The sequence below is a fragment of the Aquarana catesbeiana genome, linkage group LG06, assembly GCF_042186555.1.
Source record: "Aquarana catesbeiana isolate 2022-GZ linkage group LG06, ASM4218655v1, whole genome shotgun sequence".
In the NCBI taxonomy this organism is placed as follows: domain Eukaryota; kingdom Metazoa; phylum Chordata; class Amphibia; order Anura; family Ranidae; genus Aquarana; species Aquarana catesbeiana.
In genome coordinates, this window is record NC_133329.1 from 164,630,227 (window position 1) to 164,648,664 (window position 18,438).

An 18,438-nucleotide genomic window follows, 5' to 3' on the forward strand; every position below is an offset into this window, starting at 1 on the left:
AGTACTGTATGTGTTATGATTTTACACTTTTTTTGAATTTGCCGCCAGGCTCCGCCCCCGTGCGTCGCGCCGCTCGCAGGGAACGGAACCTGGCACAGAGAGGCTTCGGAGGAGGACGGAGCCCGCAGACACAGCGGGGGACATCGCAGGGTCCCGGGGACAAGGTAAGTAAGGAGGCACCAGGATCCTGCGATGTAATCCCGAGTGTGGCTCGGGGTTACCGCTAATGGTCCTGAATTTTAACCCTGAGCCACACTCGGGAAAACCGCCAGGGAGGTTAAAGTCCTACCACATATTTCTGCATTCATGACCCTAATAATACTGGAGGTGTGTTACTGGCTAGATCACCAGGTGAAAACGCCAAACAAAAGAAAAACTAATGAAGCCTCCACATCTAATGAATGATAAGCTGCAATATATTACATTTTTGGTTTTGTTTTAGTTAATGTGGATATTGAAACAGCCAGACAACTAGCATTTTCAGAAGAAGATAAAAAAGGCAGCTTCCATGTTTGCTTCATGACAGGTTCCATTAAACCCCCAAGAAACTTAATTTTAGTTATACTGTCTTAATTCTTGAAGTGGGGATAGTAAAAATTGGGTTTGAAGTGTGAGAGCCACTGACATAGAACAATCATGCAGGTCAGCATTTCTGCCTCCATTGACTCCATTCTCACCGTGTAGTAAAAACAGAGGAATTAAAAGACAGCCTAGAAACTTGCAGGTTGTAAATCATATTGGCAATGACAATCCCTTATTGCTGTAATGACAAGTTCCCTTTAAAATTGCTATGGAAAATTATTTATGTGACATGGCCAGTGTCACAAATAACACAACTAAACAGTTTCAAGTAAAAAATAAGAATGAGTAAGAGTAAAAGGAAAAGCTTAAAAATCTATTGTTATTATAAGATATTTGCCAGCTGGCACTCCTGTTAAGGAAGATTAGTACTGCATTAGCTCACAGCAGTGGCCCAAATATGCTCACAGAACACAAAACAAGACTGATTAAATAAATAAAAATTAAAAATGTTCACTGTGAGATACAATTACATATCACCAGTATGTAGTAACAGAACAGTCATGCAGAGGCACAATTAACACTAAAAACTTGGAAAAACACTTGGTTTTGTAAATTGCGTTCAGGAATGTCACAGATTGGATACGCAAACATACTATATGTTTATTAAATGAGTATATTACAATGTTATCAAGTCATTTACCAAACGACTTTAAGGCTAGGTTCACACTAGAATGCGGTGCCTGTGTTTCGTGTGCATTTCCCACCATGCGTTCAAAATGCACTGCAGTTTCTTTTTTTAAAATGTGGCTGGAGATGTGTGCAGACAGCCGCTGGATCACTTTTACATGTGGTGGAATGTGGTCCCCACCGCCTTCCCGTGCTCTATTGTTTCACCAGGGAGACCAGGACTGAAACGGGTGGTTGGGGAGGCACACCATAGAGATGAAGGAGGGACTTCCATTCCCTGATCATTTTAGTTTAACAGTTTAATCAGTTTAACTTCTATAGTTGGGAAGATACTGGAGCGTTTAATAAAAGACCACATAGACGAGTTCTTGCTGGAAAAAAACATTTTAAGCAACAGACAGCATGGGTTCATGAAAGACAGAAGTTGTCAGACAAACCTGATTTCTTTTTATGAAGAGGTAAGTAAAACCTTGGACAGAGGGGTGGCTGTGGACGTGGTTTATTTGGATTTTGCAAAAGCGTTTGATACAGTTCCGCACACACGGCTCATGTGTAAGTTAAAGTCTACAGGCTTGGAAATATCAGTTTGTAAATGGATAGAAAACTGGCTAAAAGACAGAATTCAGAGAGTAGTGGTTAATGATTCTTACTCTGAATGGTCTAAGGTTATCAGTGGTGTACCCCAAGGTTCAGTGCTGGGACCCTTACTCTTTAATATCTTTATAAATGATATTGGATCTGGGATCAAAAGTAACATTTCTGTCTTTGCAGATGACACCAAGCTATGCAGTGGAATAACGTCCTTACAGGATGTCTCCAATTTACAAGCTGACCTCAATGCTCTGTCTAATTGGGCGACTATGTGGCAGATGAGGTTTAATGTTGAGAAATGTAAAGTTATGCACTTGGGGGCTAAGAATATGCATGCATCATACATGCTAGGGGGAGTACAACTGGGGGAATCTGTAGTGGAGAAGGATCTGGGGGTTTTGGTAGATCATAAGCTCAATAATAGCATGCAATGCCAAGCTGCGGTTTCCAAAGCGAGCAAAGTTCTTTCTTGTATTAAGAGAGGTATGGACTCCAGAGAGAGAGATATCATTTTGCCCCTGTTCAAATCATTAGTAAGACCTCATCTGGAATATGCAGTTCAGTTTTGGACACCAGTTCTCAAAAAGGATATCGGGGAACTGGAGAAAGTGCAGAGAAGGGCAACCAAACTGATAAGAGGCATGGGGGAGCTCAGCTATGAGGAAAGATTAGAGGAACTGAATTTGTTCACTCTTGAGAAGAGGAGAATAAGGGGGGATATGATCAACATGTTTAAATATATAAGGGGTCCATATAGTGAACTTGGTGTTGAGTTATTCACTTTACGGTCAACACAGAGGACAAGGGGGCACTCTTTACGACTGGAGGAAAAGAGATTTCATCTCCAAATACGGAAAGGTTTCTTCACAGTAAGAGCTGTGAAAATGTGGAATAGACTCCCTCCAGAGGTGGTTCTGGCCAGCTCAGTAGATTGCTTTAAGAAAGGCCTGGATACTTTCCTAAATGTACATAATATAACTGGGTACTGACATTTATAGGTAAAGTTGATCCAGGGAAAATCCGATTGCCTCTCTGGGATCAGGAAGGAATTTTTTCCCTTGCTGTAGCAAATTGGAGCATGCTCTGCTGGGGTTTTTTGCCTTCCTCTGGATCAACTGTGGGTATAGTATTGGGTATATTGGATTGTACGTTTTTTTTTTTTTTTTTTATGGTTGGACTGGATGGACTTGTGTCTTTTTTCAACCTGACTAACTATGTAACTATGTAACTATCATCTATATGGGCTATAAAACCAGAACCGACAATGATTCTGTCACTTCTGGTTTCAGTTTGCTGTTTGCAAGCCATTACGGACTTGTAAATCATCCAATCAGACCGAACCCAGTTTGATCAGATGCTTTTAAAGGCAGAGGAGAGACCTGGGGTGTAATAGAACCCAGATCTCTCAGCAAAGAGTACCTGTCACTGCCCTAGCAGTAAAGTTGATAAAAAAAATAAAAGAGACATGTACATTTAAATAATACAATTTAAAAAATGTAAGCACCCCTATTCCCCTGTGGCCATGCGCAAATGTGAAGGCGTATGCTGGTCCTGCACACATATATAAATGCCGATTGCACCACACATGAGGTGGCATTGCAAACATCAGAGCACAGGTGCAATGCAGGGCTCTTGCAGGCTGTCAGTGTAAGTTGTCTGCTCATACCACATACGAGAAGGCAGTTACACACTATCTAGAGCACTCAACAGCACGATGATAGTTAATTGAGAACTACAAGCTGACACCCGCAAAAGCTATCGATACTTGTAGCTCTCACATTCACAGCACTCTGTGAATGAATATTGCGGCCGGGTGGGCGGAACCCCGCTTGACAGGTTTTTTTTAAAATTGTGACAGTGAGTGCAGGGAGAATATCCTCCGCTCACTGTCACAATGGGGGATCATGGGGGAGAGGGGGGGGGGTTCAGGTTAGTGGGATTAGAGAAGTAGTCTTTAAGCTAGTCTTCTTTCTATAAAAAACTAGTAAATCCACATATTGACTATACATTGCCCCTTTGGTTAAAGCTTTGTAAGCTGTGGATTGCCAAAAGAGGTTCTTTGCCAACTTGCTGCTCATTAAATAAAGCCAACAAGTGTCAAGTATTCAGTGCTGCCAACATGTTTTTTTTTTATTTTCAGCACTGGAATACAGAGAGTGATTCAGGAATACATGTTGTACACGTATTCTGGACTTTTATCACAAACGTGAAAACTTCACTTGACTTCTTGACTGTCATGCCCGTGCAAATGCATGTTTTCTTGAAACAAGTTTCTTTTTTTTTCTACAGAATATTCAATAAAAGTGTATTCAGTGCAAATATGATGTTTCAACTTAATATGCACCCTTTCTTATATACATGCCTAAGGGTAAGTAATTACTTCAATGTAAATGCTATCAATACAACATAAAAAAGTGTAAAAACTGAGCTATAAATCATCTATGTCTAAAAAATAAACAAATATATAAATGTACAATAAGCAGCAATTCGTTTGTGTAACACAATCACAAACAATAAAGAAAGAAAAAATAATAAGAGTTGCGCTCTTATTTTTTCTTTATCAATACAACATGGCATTTTTGACACCAAGGGCAGTTTGTGCCAATTACCACCTAAGCCAAAGTATTCTGACAAAAATCAGAAAAGCTAAACCAGTGATTAAATTTGTAGTTGGCACCATTATGTAAGTAAAGGCCAGTTCCTTCTGGTCCCTTTCATTGGCATGAGAGCAAAATATTAATAATTGATGTACTCTAAAGCATCTAGGACATCCTGTTTGGGTAATTAGGAAAGTACTTGTCTAATAAAAAGCAAAAATAGTGGTTTTTGATAATAATAGCTATTAAAAAAATCACTTGATACAACCTGGTAAAAATGTAAAATATACTACAGCATTTACAGAGAGCTCCTCCTGCATCATAGGAACATAGTTTTCTTTCCTCGACCAGGCCTACCCAGTTCTGGCTTGCTAAGGTGCTAAGGAGGGCATATAGTCACATACAGGTCCTAATTTTAATCGTTCGCATGGGACTTAGGTCCCATGCACACTGCGTGTTTAGTTCCAGTGCTTGGGGCTCTGGTGTTTAGCTGCAGGTGGAGGACACATCTTGAAAAACTCTATGAGAAACTCTATGAGAGTCTGACAGATGCTGTGGCTTATGGTGCACATAGCAGTAGGAACGTTTAGTATGCGCCAGGAACAAATGCCCGAAACACAGACTTCTTGGGTTCCAGGCATTCGTCCCAGGGAACGTACTGCCCTAAACATTCACATTGTTAGGTGCACCGTTGAGCAGCTGTCAGCGTCTCATAGAGTTTGAAAGGCTGCCGGTAATGGGGCTGGGTGGGACAGCTATGCTCTCTGCCTGTAGCTACTGTAAATATCGGAGCCCCACGCAGTGGGGCTAAACGCCCAGGATGCATTGGGTTTTAATAATAGCTACCTCAAAAGCAGTAACTTTTTGCTATAAAATGATAACTGGTATTTTATTATATTGGGTTAATCGGGCTCCAATAAATTACATTATACATATATACTACACTATACTTAACACTAAACACTATACACTAAACTAAAAGTGTGGCTGTCATGAACACACTCTTCTAGAATGGAAACTACTTTGGTTGTATCTGTACTGGTTTTGGGAAATGCTAGGTAGTCATTATCTATGGAAATAGCAAAAATAAAAAAAGTCTTGCGTTGATTTTATAGACTGGGGTTGGTAACCTTTTCTACATTAAGTTTTCATATACAAACATTAGACACATGCGTGCCAGTGAATAATAGCGTGCTGTAGCTCTAGATTTTCAGTTTTTGCACTCATAGTTATACTACTAATGGGAAGTTTAACTTATTAATTATTATATTAACAACTGCATACACAAAAAATGTTCATATTTACCGGCAACATGTACTGAGCAAGTAAACTGGACTTCCAGTTTTCATGTGATCCCTGTCCCTGTCTTTCACAGCTTAGTTGTGGGCTGTATGATGATAATTCCAGCTGCACACATGCTATGAATTATCTGTTGTCCGCTTTGAGCTGGACTTAACACTGTCTTCAAGTCTGAAAAAAAATCTATTCACACATGCTGTACATGTGAATCTAAATGCTGAGATTAATGCACAGACCACCTTTTAAAAAAAATAAGCATCTGTATGGTAAATGAATTTTCTCAATATAGACTTGATAATATTTAACAAACTTTACTACAGTCATGTCGCATAGAGAAATATCAAATATTTTTGTAGACATGTGACTATCAATCTTCTGGATGCTACTGAAAATGGCTGTACGTGCCCACATTAGTATTTGTGCTGTAGGTTGCTGAACCTTGATAAAGACTATGTGGTTACTCTGAAAGATTGTATTGATAACTGTTATGACTCATAACAGTCATAACAGTGTAAGTAGCTTGTAGGTTCTTCACATCTAAAACATTCAGGAGATGCCTGTTGAAAGACCAATGAAGAATGTGAAGAAACTCAAAATAGCCTGGAGGCACTACTCTTGCAGCTGGCCCTGTAGATTTCCAGAGCTTTAATATGTGGCCAGGAAAAGAGAAGTCTAGACTGGTCTGTTAAGCTTGCTGTCAACATTACCTCTATAATAAGAAACTGAGGTCCAACCCAGTGCCATCTTAAGAGCATTATAGGCCCCCCGGGCAATACAGTGCACTGGGGCCCTGTCTACGCAATCATGCACGATTGCCCATCAGTTGCAGCTTTACTGTGCCCATGAATGCAGCCTCACTGTGCCCATGAATGCAGCCTCACTGTGTCCATCAATGCAGCTTCACTGTGTCCATCAATGCAGCCTCACTGTGCCCACCATTGCAGCCTCACTGTGCCCGTGAATGCAGCCTCACTGTACCCAGCATTGCAGCCTCACTGTGCCCATGAATGCAGCCTCACTGTGCCCACCATTGTAGCCTCACTGTGCCCGTGAATGCAGCTTCACTGTGTCCACCATTGCACCATCACTGTGCCCATGAATGCAGTCTCACTGTGTCTACAATTGCACCCTCACTGTGCCCATGAATGCAGCATCACTGTGCCAATTAATACAAAATCACCATCGCCTGGTAACACACTCACACACAGTGGGTATCTCCTCCCGTGTATCACGGAGCTGGCTGGGTCTGTGTTTGGCGGCCGCGCTGTAACAAGGTCCCGCCCCCTAGACCGGCTTGTGTGATAGGCGAAACCCTGATTCAATCTACTATTACATGAGCCAGTCTAGGGGTGACGGGACCTTGTAACAGCATGGCCACCGAACACAGACTCAGCCAGCTCCGTGATACATAGGAGGAGAGAGGGAAAGAGCGGAGCGCTGCAGCCGCAACTCAAAGCAGCCCCAGGGCAGGCGGCCTACCGGGAAATTTCCCAGAATCCAGTCCGGCCCTGGCTGGGGTCGCTAGGCAAGTGGGGCCCCTGGGCAACTGCCCAGCGTGCCCATGCCAAAAGACGGCCCTGGTCCAACCTTTTTTAATGTAAAAGTTCTCCAACAAATTGAATTAAACAGTACAGTAAAACTTCCCAGCCAGAAGATGCTATGGCAACTTACACCATTGTATTACGTTGCTTGTGGCCACATGCGTTACATTCATCGGTGCAATGTTGTATCATTAATTCCTGAATAGCACCCTTGCCTATGTTCATATAACCAACGTTCTCACAAAGAAAATCTTTCAACATTATTATTTTGTTTTACAAAATGAGCTGTAATCAATGTAACACTTACCATTCTTTATTGGCTGTCTATTTGAAAAAGTCAAGGGAGATATCAAAAATCTTGTTTCAGCTACAGGGACCCAGTGATGAAGAACACGAATAGTCCAGATGCCTGGCCTGAGAGGCAAGTTCAGGGGTGGTTTATAATGAGTAAACTCTGCTGTGGATTCAATTAAAATGTCATATGTAGCAGCAATGACGTTTACAGGATCAATCCACACCACAGTGACTGTAATATTGGGTCCTTTTCCCCACTTCTGCATTGCAGTTGGCTCCTCCATAGGCCCCATGATACCACCATAATTCCGAAATATTCTTTCTTTGGCATCCCACTCAGTTCCTGCCTAAAAAACAATATGTGATAAATTAAATTTAATTTCTTAAGATAAAAAGCAAATAGATGGCAAATATGATACAGACATTTATTTAAAATATATACAAGTTAAAATAAAGTCAACATTTGAAATGCTGGTAGTCCATCCATAAGATAAGATAATTTTACTTTCATATGCATTTTTTTTAATACAAAATGATTTAATATACCAGTTTCCAACTACAGAACAACATAAATGTTTTGCATTTTTTATTAAATGTGTTCAATAAATAATATCCGCAAAAAGCTGAGTTATTTGTGTTTGGAAATATAGGCTAGTATTAAGAACTATGACGGTGGAAGTAGGGGGTCACGTGTACAGTCTGCATAGCATCTTAGGAGCTTTTTTGGCTTCAACCATGAAAATATCTGAAAGACATATCTGATTTGATGATAGCAGACAATCTGAATATCTCTTTCATGTTCCTAGTTCAGGAAAAGGAAAGAGTTGATGCTTTGGGTACCATAATAGTGTTCTTTGGTAGGTGCAACCTTAAGACACTTGTTAAATAATATGTTACTTCCTCTGCAGGGTACACCAATAATAACATGCATGCTCAATAACACTAGCTTGTGTTAAATCTGTGCTATAAACCAGCACGTTGAATGCCTAGCTTGCCATGTAGGTTTTTTACATATATCCACAGAAAGAAAAAAAAGGCTAACATTTATATTTAATCTTAAAGCATTAGAGATACAGTCAGAACATATTTCTGAGAAGACAACTGCCATTACAATTGACCAAAGTATCATTACCATTCTGGTATGCAACTGCTTGTCGTTGTGGCAAATAAAGAGTACAGAACAGTTAAAGAGAATCTGGGTGAGATTTTTTTTATCCAGACTTTATTTTATCATTCTATTATTCGCAGGTGCTAGTAAAATACAATACATATGGTACAACCATGTATTGTAATAACATGTTTTGATTTATTTGACCTTGTCAATCACCACTCCATACAACTTCCCATAGAGATATTTCTACAGTATTCGTTTCATGATTGCAACCTAATAATAGATGGTAAGGATAATAGAAAAATAGGAACTGGTTTATAGAAAGTAAACACTTGTGGTCCCCATTGCACAATACACTGTGTGGACTATGTATTCTTAGATGCTAGCTGACATTAGATTAGTTGTGATACGATTTAACCTTGACTAGCATTGATTAAACACTCAGCATAGTCAATAGAGGTCATCATGTACAGTAGAATACATTAAACTGTCTGTACCACAATGTCTCTGTCTGGTCTTCTTAAATCACAACACTTTCTTGCGCTTGTATCTTACTTACTGATACTCTTTTGTGTATTATTCATATAACTTTCAAAGAAAATTACTTTTTTTTAAAGGAAACAAGCTATATTCAGGAGTAGGCTTTATTACTTGATTCCTAGTATATAAAAACAAACTAGAGTTGATGGATTGGAACGGCAACTGAATAACTATTTTGCTACCTTGTGGATGAAAAGTGGTTGTAAAGGTTCATAAAGTTTTACCCTTATGCATTCTATGCATGAAGGTAAAAACTCTTCTGTGTGCAGCAGCCCCCCAGCCCCCCCTAATAATTAAATGAGCCCCATCTTGATCCAGTGATGTGCAGGAGAGCAGTGGCTCTCTCAGGTCTCCTCCTCCTTATTGGCTGAAACAGCAGTGGGAGCTATTGTCAATCACAGCCAGTGAGCCAATGAGGAGAGGGTGAGGGTGGGGCGGGGCCGAGCCACACTCCGTGCGTGAATGGACACAGAGCAGTGGCTCGGGAGTGAGCATGCTCGGGAGTTCCCATATCAAGCTGCTTGTTATGGGGGCACTCGGCAGGAGGGAGCACTGTCAGGGGACCCGAAAAGCGGAGGATCAGGGCTGCTCTGTGCAAAACCATGCACAGAGCAGGTAAGTATGACATGTTTTTTTATTTACAAAAAAAATCTGTCTTTAATATCACTTTAAAGCTGAAGCTGTAAACTATGATGAGTTTTGGCCAGTTTTACTTTTTTTTACTAAATGATTGCAAGCTTGGCCTGTGCTTTTCTGTCTGTTCACTGCCTCTGTGTAACTTAACATTCTGGTCCATATCTGCTAACAGAGAGGAGGGGGTGTTCCTCCTCTGAACAATTTAATCATGTATATTTAAGGTGATCTGTTTTTCAGGTCTATTCCTAACAAAGGCTATTCTGACTCTTCAAAGCAAAGCAGTAAATCTTGCTGCAGAAAACCTAGAGTTGCTGCCTTGAGCATTCCACATACTGGTTGCCAGTGATACATATAAAACATTTATATTCAATATATGCTGTATGTACCTACCTAGAAAGAGATAAATCATGTTTAGATTCTATTTTAGATCTAAACACACTAAATAGACTAAGAAAAAAAAAAAAAGTATATAAAGCACAATACATACCATGGTATATACAAAATATAGTCTTTCAAGAGAACACTTTCCGCTGAACATCATTTAAAATGGTCACACAATATATGCCTCTATGTAATTTGCAATGTTTAGCAACTAAACCCTAAATGTTAACCACTTCAATACCAGGCACTTTCACCCCCTTCCTACCCAGGCCAATTTTCAGCTTTCAGCGCTGTCGCATTTTGAATGACAATTGCGTGGTCATGCAACACTGTACTGTAACTAAATTGTTATAATTTTTTCACACAAATACAGCTTTCTTTTGGTGGTATTTGATCACCACTGGGTTTTTTATTTTTTGCGTTACAAATAAAAAAAGACAGAAAATTTTGAAAAAAAAGTTTTTTTCTTTGTTTCTGTTATAAAACGTTGTAAATAAGTACGTTTTCTCCTTCACTAATGAGCACTGATGAGGCTGCACTGATGGGCACTGATGAGGTGGCACTGATGATGAACACTTATATACAGCACAGATATGCAGCACTGATAGGCGGCATTGATGGGCACTCATAGGCTGCACTGATGGGCACTAATATGCGGCACTGATGGGCGCTGATAGGTGGCACTGACGAGGAGGCACTGACAGGCATCATTAATGGGCACAGATTGGCATCCCTAATGGGCACTAATTGGCATCCCCGGTGGGCTCTAGTGGGCATCCCTGGTGGGTCTGCACTGATAATCAATGCGCTGATTATCAGTGCAGACCCCCCATCAGAAGAGCCGCCGATCGGCTCTCCTCTACTCGTGCCTTATCAGCGAGAGAAGAGGAAAAGCAAATAAACGGCACTTCCTGGTTACCATGTGATGAGCTGTGACTGGACACAGCTCATCACATGGTAAAGAGCCTACGTCATAGGCTCTTTACTGGGATCGGAGATGCGGTGTGTCAGAGCGACACACTGCACTAATGATCGCCGGGGGTGCAAGCTAGCGGCTTATCCTGCTGGACGTCATATGACATCATATGACGTCCAGTCAAGATAATTCAACCACTTTCTGGCCGTCATTCTGCTATATGATGGGCGGGAAGTGGTTAAATAAACCACCAGTTTCAAGGTTGAATGTGTTAGCACACATGTAGCATGAATCCCACTGACCCCCAGTGATCTCAAAGCAGGTTGGCCATGGTGAACCAAGAAGAAATCAACAAATTTTCAATTTAACAGCCATCCAAGCTTCAGGCAAAGTTCTGTAGATCTGGAAGTGCAGTCACTATAGATCTGAGGGGAAGATCTGAAATGAGGGGAATCTCTGCTGATTTTATCATCCACTTGCAGTGCACATGGAAGTGCACAGTGGATTTGCCTTTAGTCCTGGCATGGGGGATTCCTCCTTCCACTAAATGAAAAAAGAAAACTAACAGCGTCTGGCCGGCCATACAATGAAAACCATTTTAGTATCCTGCTTTACCTGACCAGGGAACTCTAGTCCTCAATAACAAAGTTCCACATTTCGTTAGGAACAATCAATTTCTTCCAGAACCAGGACTGCATCAATGCATTAGTATTAAAGGTTTGTATAGCACTGTTCAGCTTGATATGTAGACAAATGCTTCTTTATACTTATACAACAGTTTTTTTTAAGCAGAACAATTACATTTGTTTTCATGGGCAAGGTTTTCTTATAATAGTATCTCCCTAGCACTTAGACACCATAACATCTAAAAAACTGCAATGCATATGCAGAAGATCCAACTCTTTAAAAACCTTTGTGGGATAGCGATCATGTTACCCCTTCAGATTCCAGGCACAGTTATTGCTACATGTAACTGTTTGCATCTGTGCACAGATACAAATTGTTTACGGTCTGCGGTCATATATAATACCCACTCTACCTCTGGATTAATACATATAATAACAATACATCCAGCTGTCACTAGGTAAACATACTGTATAACTGAACAAATAAAAGTTCTGTGTCTGTGGTACAAGACATGGCTTATAATACATTTTGACCAAACAACCAACTCCATATGTGAAATACAAACATATACAGAAGCTTTGTACGAGGCTTTAGCAGTACTACACACATGAGCTAGTAAAATTCTCATTTTACTTTTTTGAGAATCAGTAAAATATACATACATGAAACTGAACTCTTATACAGATTACAATTTCTGTTTTTGAGACTGCTCCACCCAGGCACCATTATAAAAATAAGATGATAACTGATTATAACAACTTATTGCACATTCTTGTGGTTATCCAATGATTAGATTGTATTTGGTGCATTTCGTGAATGTCCGTTAAGTCCACGTCTTAAGGAGAATTGGAGATTAGTAATTTATTTATTTTTACAGTATGGAAAAAGAATATCAGTGTAGCTAAAAATATTTTTGCCATACGTGCATGCAAGGATGCAGTCAATCAGAACCCAGCAAAGAAACCAAAGAGGTACCCAAACTAACTCTGATATTTTCCCATAAATCTCAGCAGAGGAGAGAAGTTCTAAAATAAAGCTATAACAGCTCTTGTTGAAACATAGTTATTAAATACTACCCAATTTGTTAATGCAGATAATATCTGACCAATCTGTGTAGGGAACAAAAACTACTATGGATAGTCCTTATATATCAGAACACTGTCCAAAGAACCCTATACATGTCCCCAAATGCTCTATATAAGCCTTACTCATGCAGTGAGTGAGTTTTCCCAGTAGAGGTTATATCTACCACTCTCCTTTCACCAGAGTGACTCAATAATAAATGGTTCCCTAACTCCCTCCTGCACCTGCCTTGGTCCCCCACAGAAGCTTCAGTTGGATACAGGAGAACGTTGGGCCCTGGTTAGAGGGGTATCTATAAGAGTAATTTTATTCTGTGTCGGCATTCCATTTGATGTATTTACAGTATGTTAATTACTTCCAAAAAACAAAAATACAGATTTTTGAATTTTTGAGGGTTAATTCACACTTGTGATAACGCGGTCACGTGACTAATTTGCATACATTATTGCATGCGGTAGATAAAGTCCAATCATGCGGTATTTACCGCAAAATGAAAAATGTGCCAGTAAATATTGTAAAAAAAAAAATGAGGTAAACTCTTAAGTCCAATTCGCAAACAAAACAGAGTTGAAAAAAATGTGATATTTATCACCAGGGATTTGTTGGCGGTTTCACATGTGGTATTTGTCAAAAACAGCCTGGGGGTCCCCCCTCAATTTCTGGTTGCTAAGGAGCGGGACGGGAAGCTGGTCGCCGAGTCCTTAAAAAAGGATGTCTCATCAGGGTTCCCCGCTGACAGCCGAATGAAAAAAAAAACATGCCGGCAATTAAAAATTATGGAAACAAAAACAGTGTGAGGTAATGCTCCTAATGTATATCAGGCACTTGGGGCCTGGTATGGATTTTTACGGGGAACCCCACACCAAAATAAAAAAAAAAGTGGGGCCCCCCAAAATGCATACCAGACCCTTATCTGAGTATGCAGCCCGGCAGGTCAGGAAAGGGGGGGGACAATAGAGCACCACCCCTCCAGAACCATACCATGCCTTCAACATGGGGGGGTGCTTTGAGGCAGGGGGCTCTTCCCCACAGCCCTGGGCTGTGGTTGTGGGGGTCTGCGGGTGGGGAGTGTATCAGTATCTGCAAGCCCCCTTTAACAAGGGGGCCCCCAAATCCCGCCCCTCTATGTGTATGAGTATGGGGTACATAGTACCCCTACTCATACACCAAAAAAAAGTGCAAAAGTGAATAAAGACAATACAAAAGTGTTTGACAAGTCCTTGATAAAAAAAATTAACAAAACTGTCCTGACCTGCCGGCCACATGCTCGGATAAGGGTCTGGTATGGATTTTGGGGGAGACCCCACGCAGTTTTTTTTTTTAAATGTTGGTGTTATTTTTTCATCATTTTTAATTGCCAGCATGTTTTCTTTACATACAGCTGTCAGAGTCATCCATTGTTAAGGACACGGTGACCGGCTTTCTGGCCTGCTCCTTAGCAACCAGCTCAATGCGATAAATTATCGCATGAACAAAATGTGGTAATTACTGCTCAATCTAACAAATACCACATTCGTTATCTAACGCAAAATTCTTAGTAAATTGCACTTTCAAAACTGATTTTCTACAAGTGCTATTTTACCAAATTTTTTGGCTATTATTTAACTCTTAGTGAATTAACCCCTTTGTCTAAATTGTATGTATATTACTGCTAAAATTCCAAGCAAAGCTTCTGCATGTGTTTGTATTTAATCTGTTATGATGGGATGATGGTACTTCCTTATATGGGAATAGACACTTTTATGTACAGTATGTCATTAAATGCTTAGGTCAATTTACATAAATTACATCTAAAACCTGCAGTGAACCTTTACTGTCTACCGCTATTCTCTTCTCTGTAGGCTGCTTACATTCATTCATGTACTATTTTCCATACTGTTAGCAAACTACCTTCGGTTAAAGCCATTTTTGCCTATGGCTTCTTGGCTGCAAATCTTCCATGGAGACCATTGATGCTAAGAATTCTCTGACCGTGGAAGGGTGTGCCAGAGTCTGACACATTTCTGCCAGTTATGAGCTGAAATCTTCCAAATTTCAAAGGGAAATAAGCTTGATATAATTTGTCTCCTGCACTTAGTTTCCTTGGTTGATCACTGTGTTACCCATCCGCACACGCTTTAGCATGGCTGTCCCTTGACTAGCATTATTCACTTTGCACAGCTGTTTCTGTTTCAGGTATTTAGTTTTGGTCATCCTACACATGATGTTGAAGGTCATTAAATTACACTATTAATGTGTTAGTTTTTTCTTTAACCCTTTTTCTCCCCCGATCTGTATATACATGTTCTTTAGCATGATGCCCTGTGGTGAGGATATGGTAATAAATGTAATCCTTTTAACATTTACCAGCTGAGGCTTTGCATGGCTGTTAGCTGTCACTGACAAATTCATTTTATTTTTTGTTTTGGGGAGATTTCCCCTCATTTCCTGTCTTGTAAACATTTGGACTTTCTCTCCTTCTGACAAAGGCCACCAGGATCCTGACACCTTAATTGATAAAGGTTGAAATCTAACGTGTTACTAAACAGTTACTAGCTTGTTTAGGTTTAGGGCAGTGATGGCAAACCTTGGCAAGCCAGATGTTTTGGAACTACATTTCCCATGATGCTCAACTACACTGCAGAGTGCATGAGCATCATGGGAAATGTTGTTCCAAAACATCTGGGGTGCCAAGGTTCACCATCACTGGTCTAGGGGAAAGAAAATCTATTAACCTTATCTTCTGCTCCTTTATGCTGTTAGATCAGTCCCTGTAGTATATTTTTCCCCAGGCTCCAGTAGTACAAGAATGGTTTGATGAACACAATGACAAGTTTGAGGTGTTGGCTTGGCCTCCAAATTCTCCAGCTCTCAATCCAATTGAGCATCTGTATGATATGTTGGGAAAACATGTCCGATCCTTGGAGGCCCCACTTTGCAACTTACAGGACTTAAAGGATCTGCAACTGACTTGGTGCCAGATACCACAGCATATCTTTAGGTGTCTAGTGGCATCCATACCCCAATGGATCAGGGCTGTTTTGTTGACAAAAGGGGGACCTACTAAAAATTAGGTGGGTGGTCATAAAATGATGGCTGATCAGTGTATACTGTATTCATATACTGTACCTTATAGATAGAAAAAGTTTTTTTGTTTAAAACATACATATACTAATCAGCTTGTTTACATGAAACTGATCTTTTTACACGTTTCCTAAAAGTGTTGAAAATACTATACATACAGCTGAACCAAGCAATGAAAAATACATAACAAAGTGCAAGACTAAATACAGTACACTGGAAAGTTAACAAATATCTTATATCCCTGTATAGCAAAGTCTTCTGGAGGTAAAGTACGTGAAACAATAACAAACAACTCAAAAGGGACAAAGTGAAAAAATTATAGCTGTGATAACTTATCACTTCAGGGAATTAAAAGTCAACTAGCAGATACTTTGATAAACAGCACTAACAAAGCATTAATCTCCTTAATGGGACATTAATGTCTGGAATTTGCCACACACCAAATGCCTGAGTTCTACATTGGTCTTTCTTAATTGCCCAATCACGAATACCATTTGTTATGCTGGCCACATTGATAGAAAAAGAATGTACCCAATTAATTTCAGGCTAGTACAGAATACTAAACACTTATGTTGTATTATGACATTGTACCTTGAGTTACAGTTTTATGTACTAATATCTAAATGATGTACTGAACTATTTTTGACTAGGAACTGAGAATTGCAAACGATTTAAAGGTAATCTTGGTTTTGGTTGAACTAGATGGACTTGTGTCTTTTTTCAACCTGAGTAACTATGTAACTATGTCATCTCTAACCAAAAAAACCTAAAGTTGATCTAAATCCAATCACTAAAATCTCACATAAGCTTTAACAAGTTAATTTAATTTCAAAAGGTGTATTCAATCTTTTTAAATATGCATCTTTCATTAAAATGATAACTGGTGGTCCTTGTGTTCTGACAATGCAACCCAATCACACATACAGTACTCCCGATAAAGATTTCAAGAGGCTTTGCACATATTGTTCAGAAATGATCCACCCCGGCCGCTAAAGGAAGCCATAGCCAAGCAATCACATGCAGCTAACACTGGGGTGAGTGCTAGGGTTGCCACCTTATCCCTTTAAACCCAAACACATATGAATTGCACAGGTTCTGACGCTAATTTAATGCAGATAATGCACCACATGAGTTTAATTACCACCTTAATCAGCCACAGAACGTGTGTAATTAATATGTGTTTGGTTTTGAAGGTATGAGGTGACAACCCTAGGAGTGTGTGTGGACAGAAACCTTCTGCATTTCACTGTGCAGTTTTCATTAGTTCCTTTCCAGTGTTTATACATTTGTTTTGTTTTTCCTTCTCATGGACTTTGTCCATATGAACTTGAGAAAGGAGACCAATGGGTCCGCAAATACTTGATGATTATATCTGTGACGTATTAAGGGGGTTACAGTCTGCTCCAGGAACACACTGGCTGGGGGTGCTGCAGCTGTCTGACATTTTTTTGTTTGTGTTGTACGGCACTGCACCACCATCTCTTCCACCATAGCACCATACAATACAAAAAAATGACAGGCAGCTGGACAGTAGGAGTCGCCTTCTCTGCTCCGCTTTTATGACAGAGTGGAGAGCAAGATGCCCTCTCACTCTGATTTCCAGATGTTTGTACAGTTTGACATATGGTGGCATGATCTGTACTAAGGGGTGATTTTGTGGGGGTCTGTTCTGTAAGGGCTCTGCACTTGGGAGAGGGGAAATATAAGTCTCTGTTCTGAGCGTTTCTGTTTGTGGAAGAATTGATTGTTAGATGGGGGGGTTCTACTACTGAAGGGTCTGTACTGGGGGAAATGTCTATACTGAGAGGTCTGTACTCGGCAAGGGGAGTAATCCATCATGTGATGAGGTGAAGAGGGTTCTGTAGTGGGGGAAGGGGGGGTTCTATTACTGAGGGTGGTTTATACCAGGGAGAGGGAATAGGGGTTTCTTTACTGGAGCAAGAGTTCTGTGCTGAAGGGGTCTGTACTGGGGGGAAGGGTGTCAGTACTAGGGAGATGGGCTGGGAAGCAGTATTTAGGAGAGGAGTCTGTGCTGGAAAGGTGAAGGGGTTAAGTCAGTGCTGGGAGGGAGTATGTACTGAGGGAGAGTTCCTTCTCTGCTGAGGAGTCTGTGTTGGGGGGATCTTTACTGTCTGGCTTAGAGTGGGGGGTGATTTGTATTGGGAAGAGGAGATTTTATTTATACTCAGTAAAGTGGCATGTGCATTATATACCCTTGACCTGTACTATAGACACTAGACAGAATTTGGAGCAGGTGTGCATGGCAACCAGCCAGATTCCAATTTTCATTTTCAAAACTTAACTGAAAAAGCTGAAGATAGAAACCAATTTGCTTCCATGCATAGCTGCTCCAGATTTTGGCTGCTCCAGTTCTGATAAATTTATTTCCCTTAGGTTTACAATTCATACACCTAACCACTGCACTCTAAGTAACTTATATACTGAACTCCTGAATCTAACCCCTTAAGGACCAAGCCTATTTTTCACAGTTGTTGTTTAATTTTAAAATCATTTTTTTTTTTGCTAGAAAATTACTTAGAACCCCCAAAC

General features: G+C 40.3%; 1 protein-coding gene across 1 annotated transcript in view; it reads right to left on the minus strand.

Annotated features, from left to right (window-relative positions):
- XYLT1 (xylosyltransferase 1) overlaps positions 1-18,438 on the minus strand; it is a 656,093-nt gene that overhangs the window by 18,241 nt on the left and 619,414 nt on the right. The window contains exon 10 of the mRNA XM_073591126.1: positions 7,545-7,878. Within this exon, the coding sequence (XP_073447227.1) occupies positions 7,545-7,878 (334 nt within the window). The remainder of the gene's footprint in view (positions 1-7,544; positions 7,879-18,438) is intronic.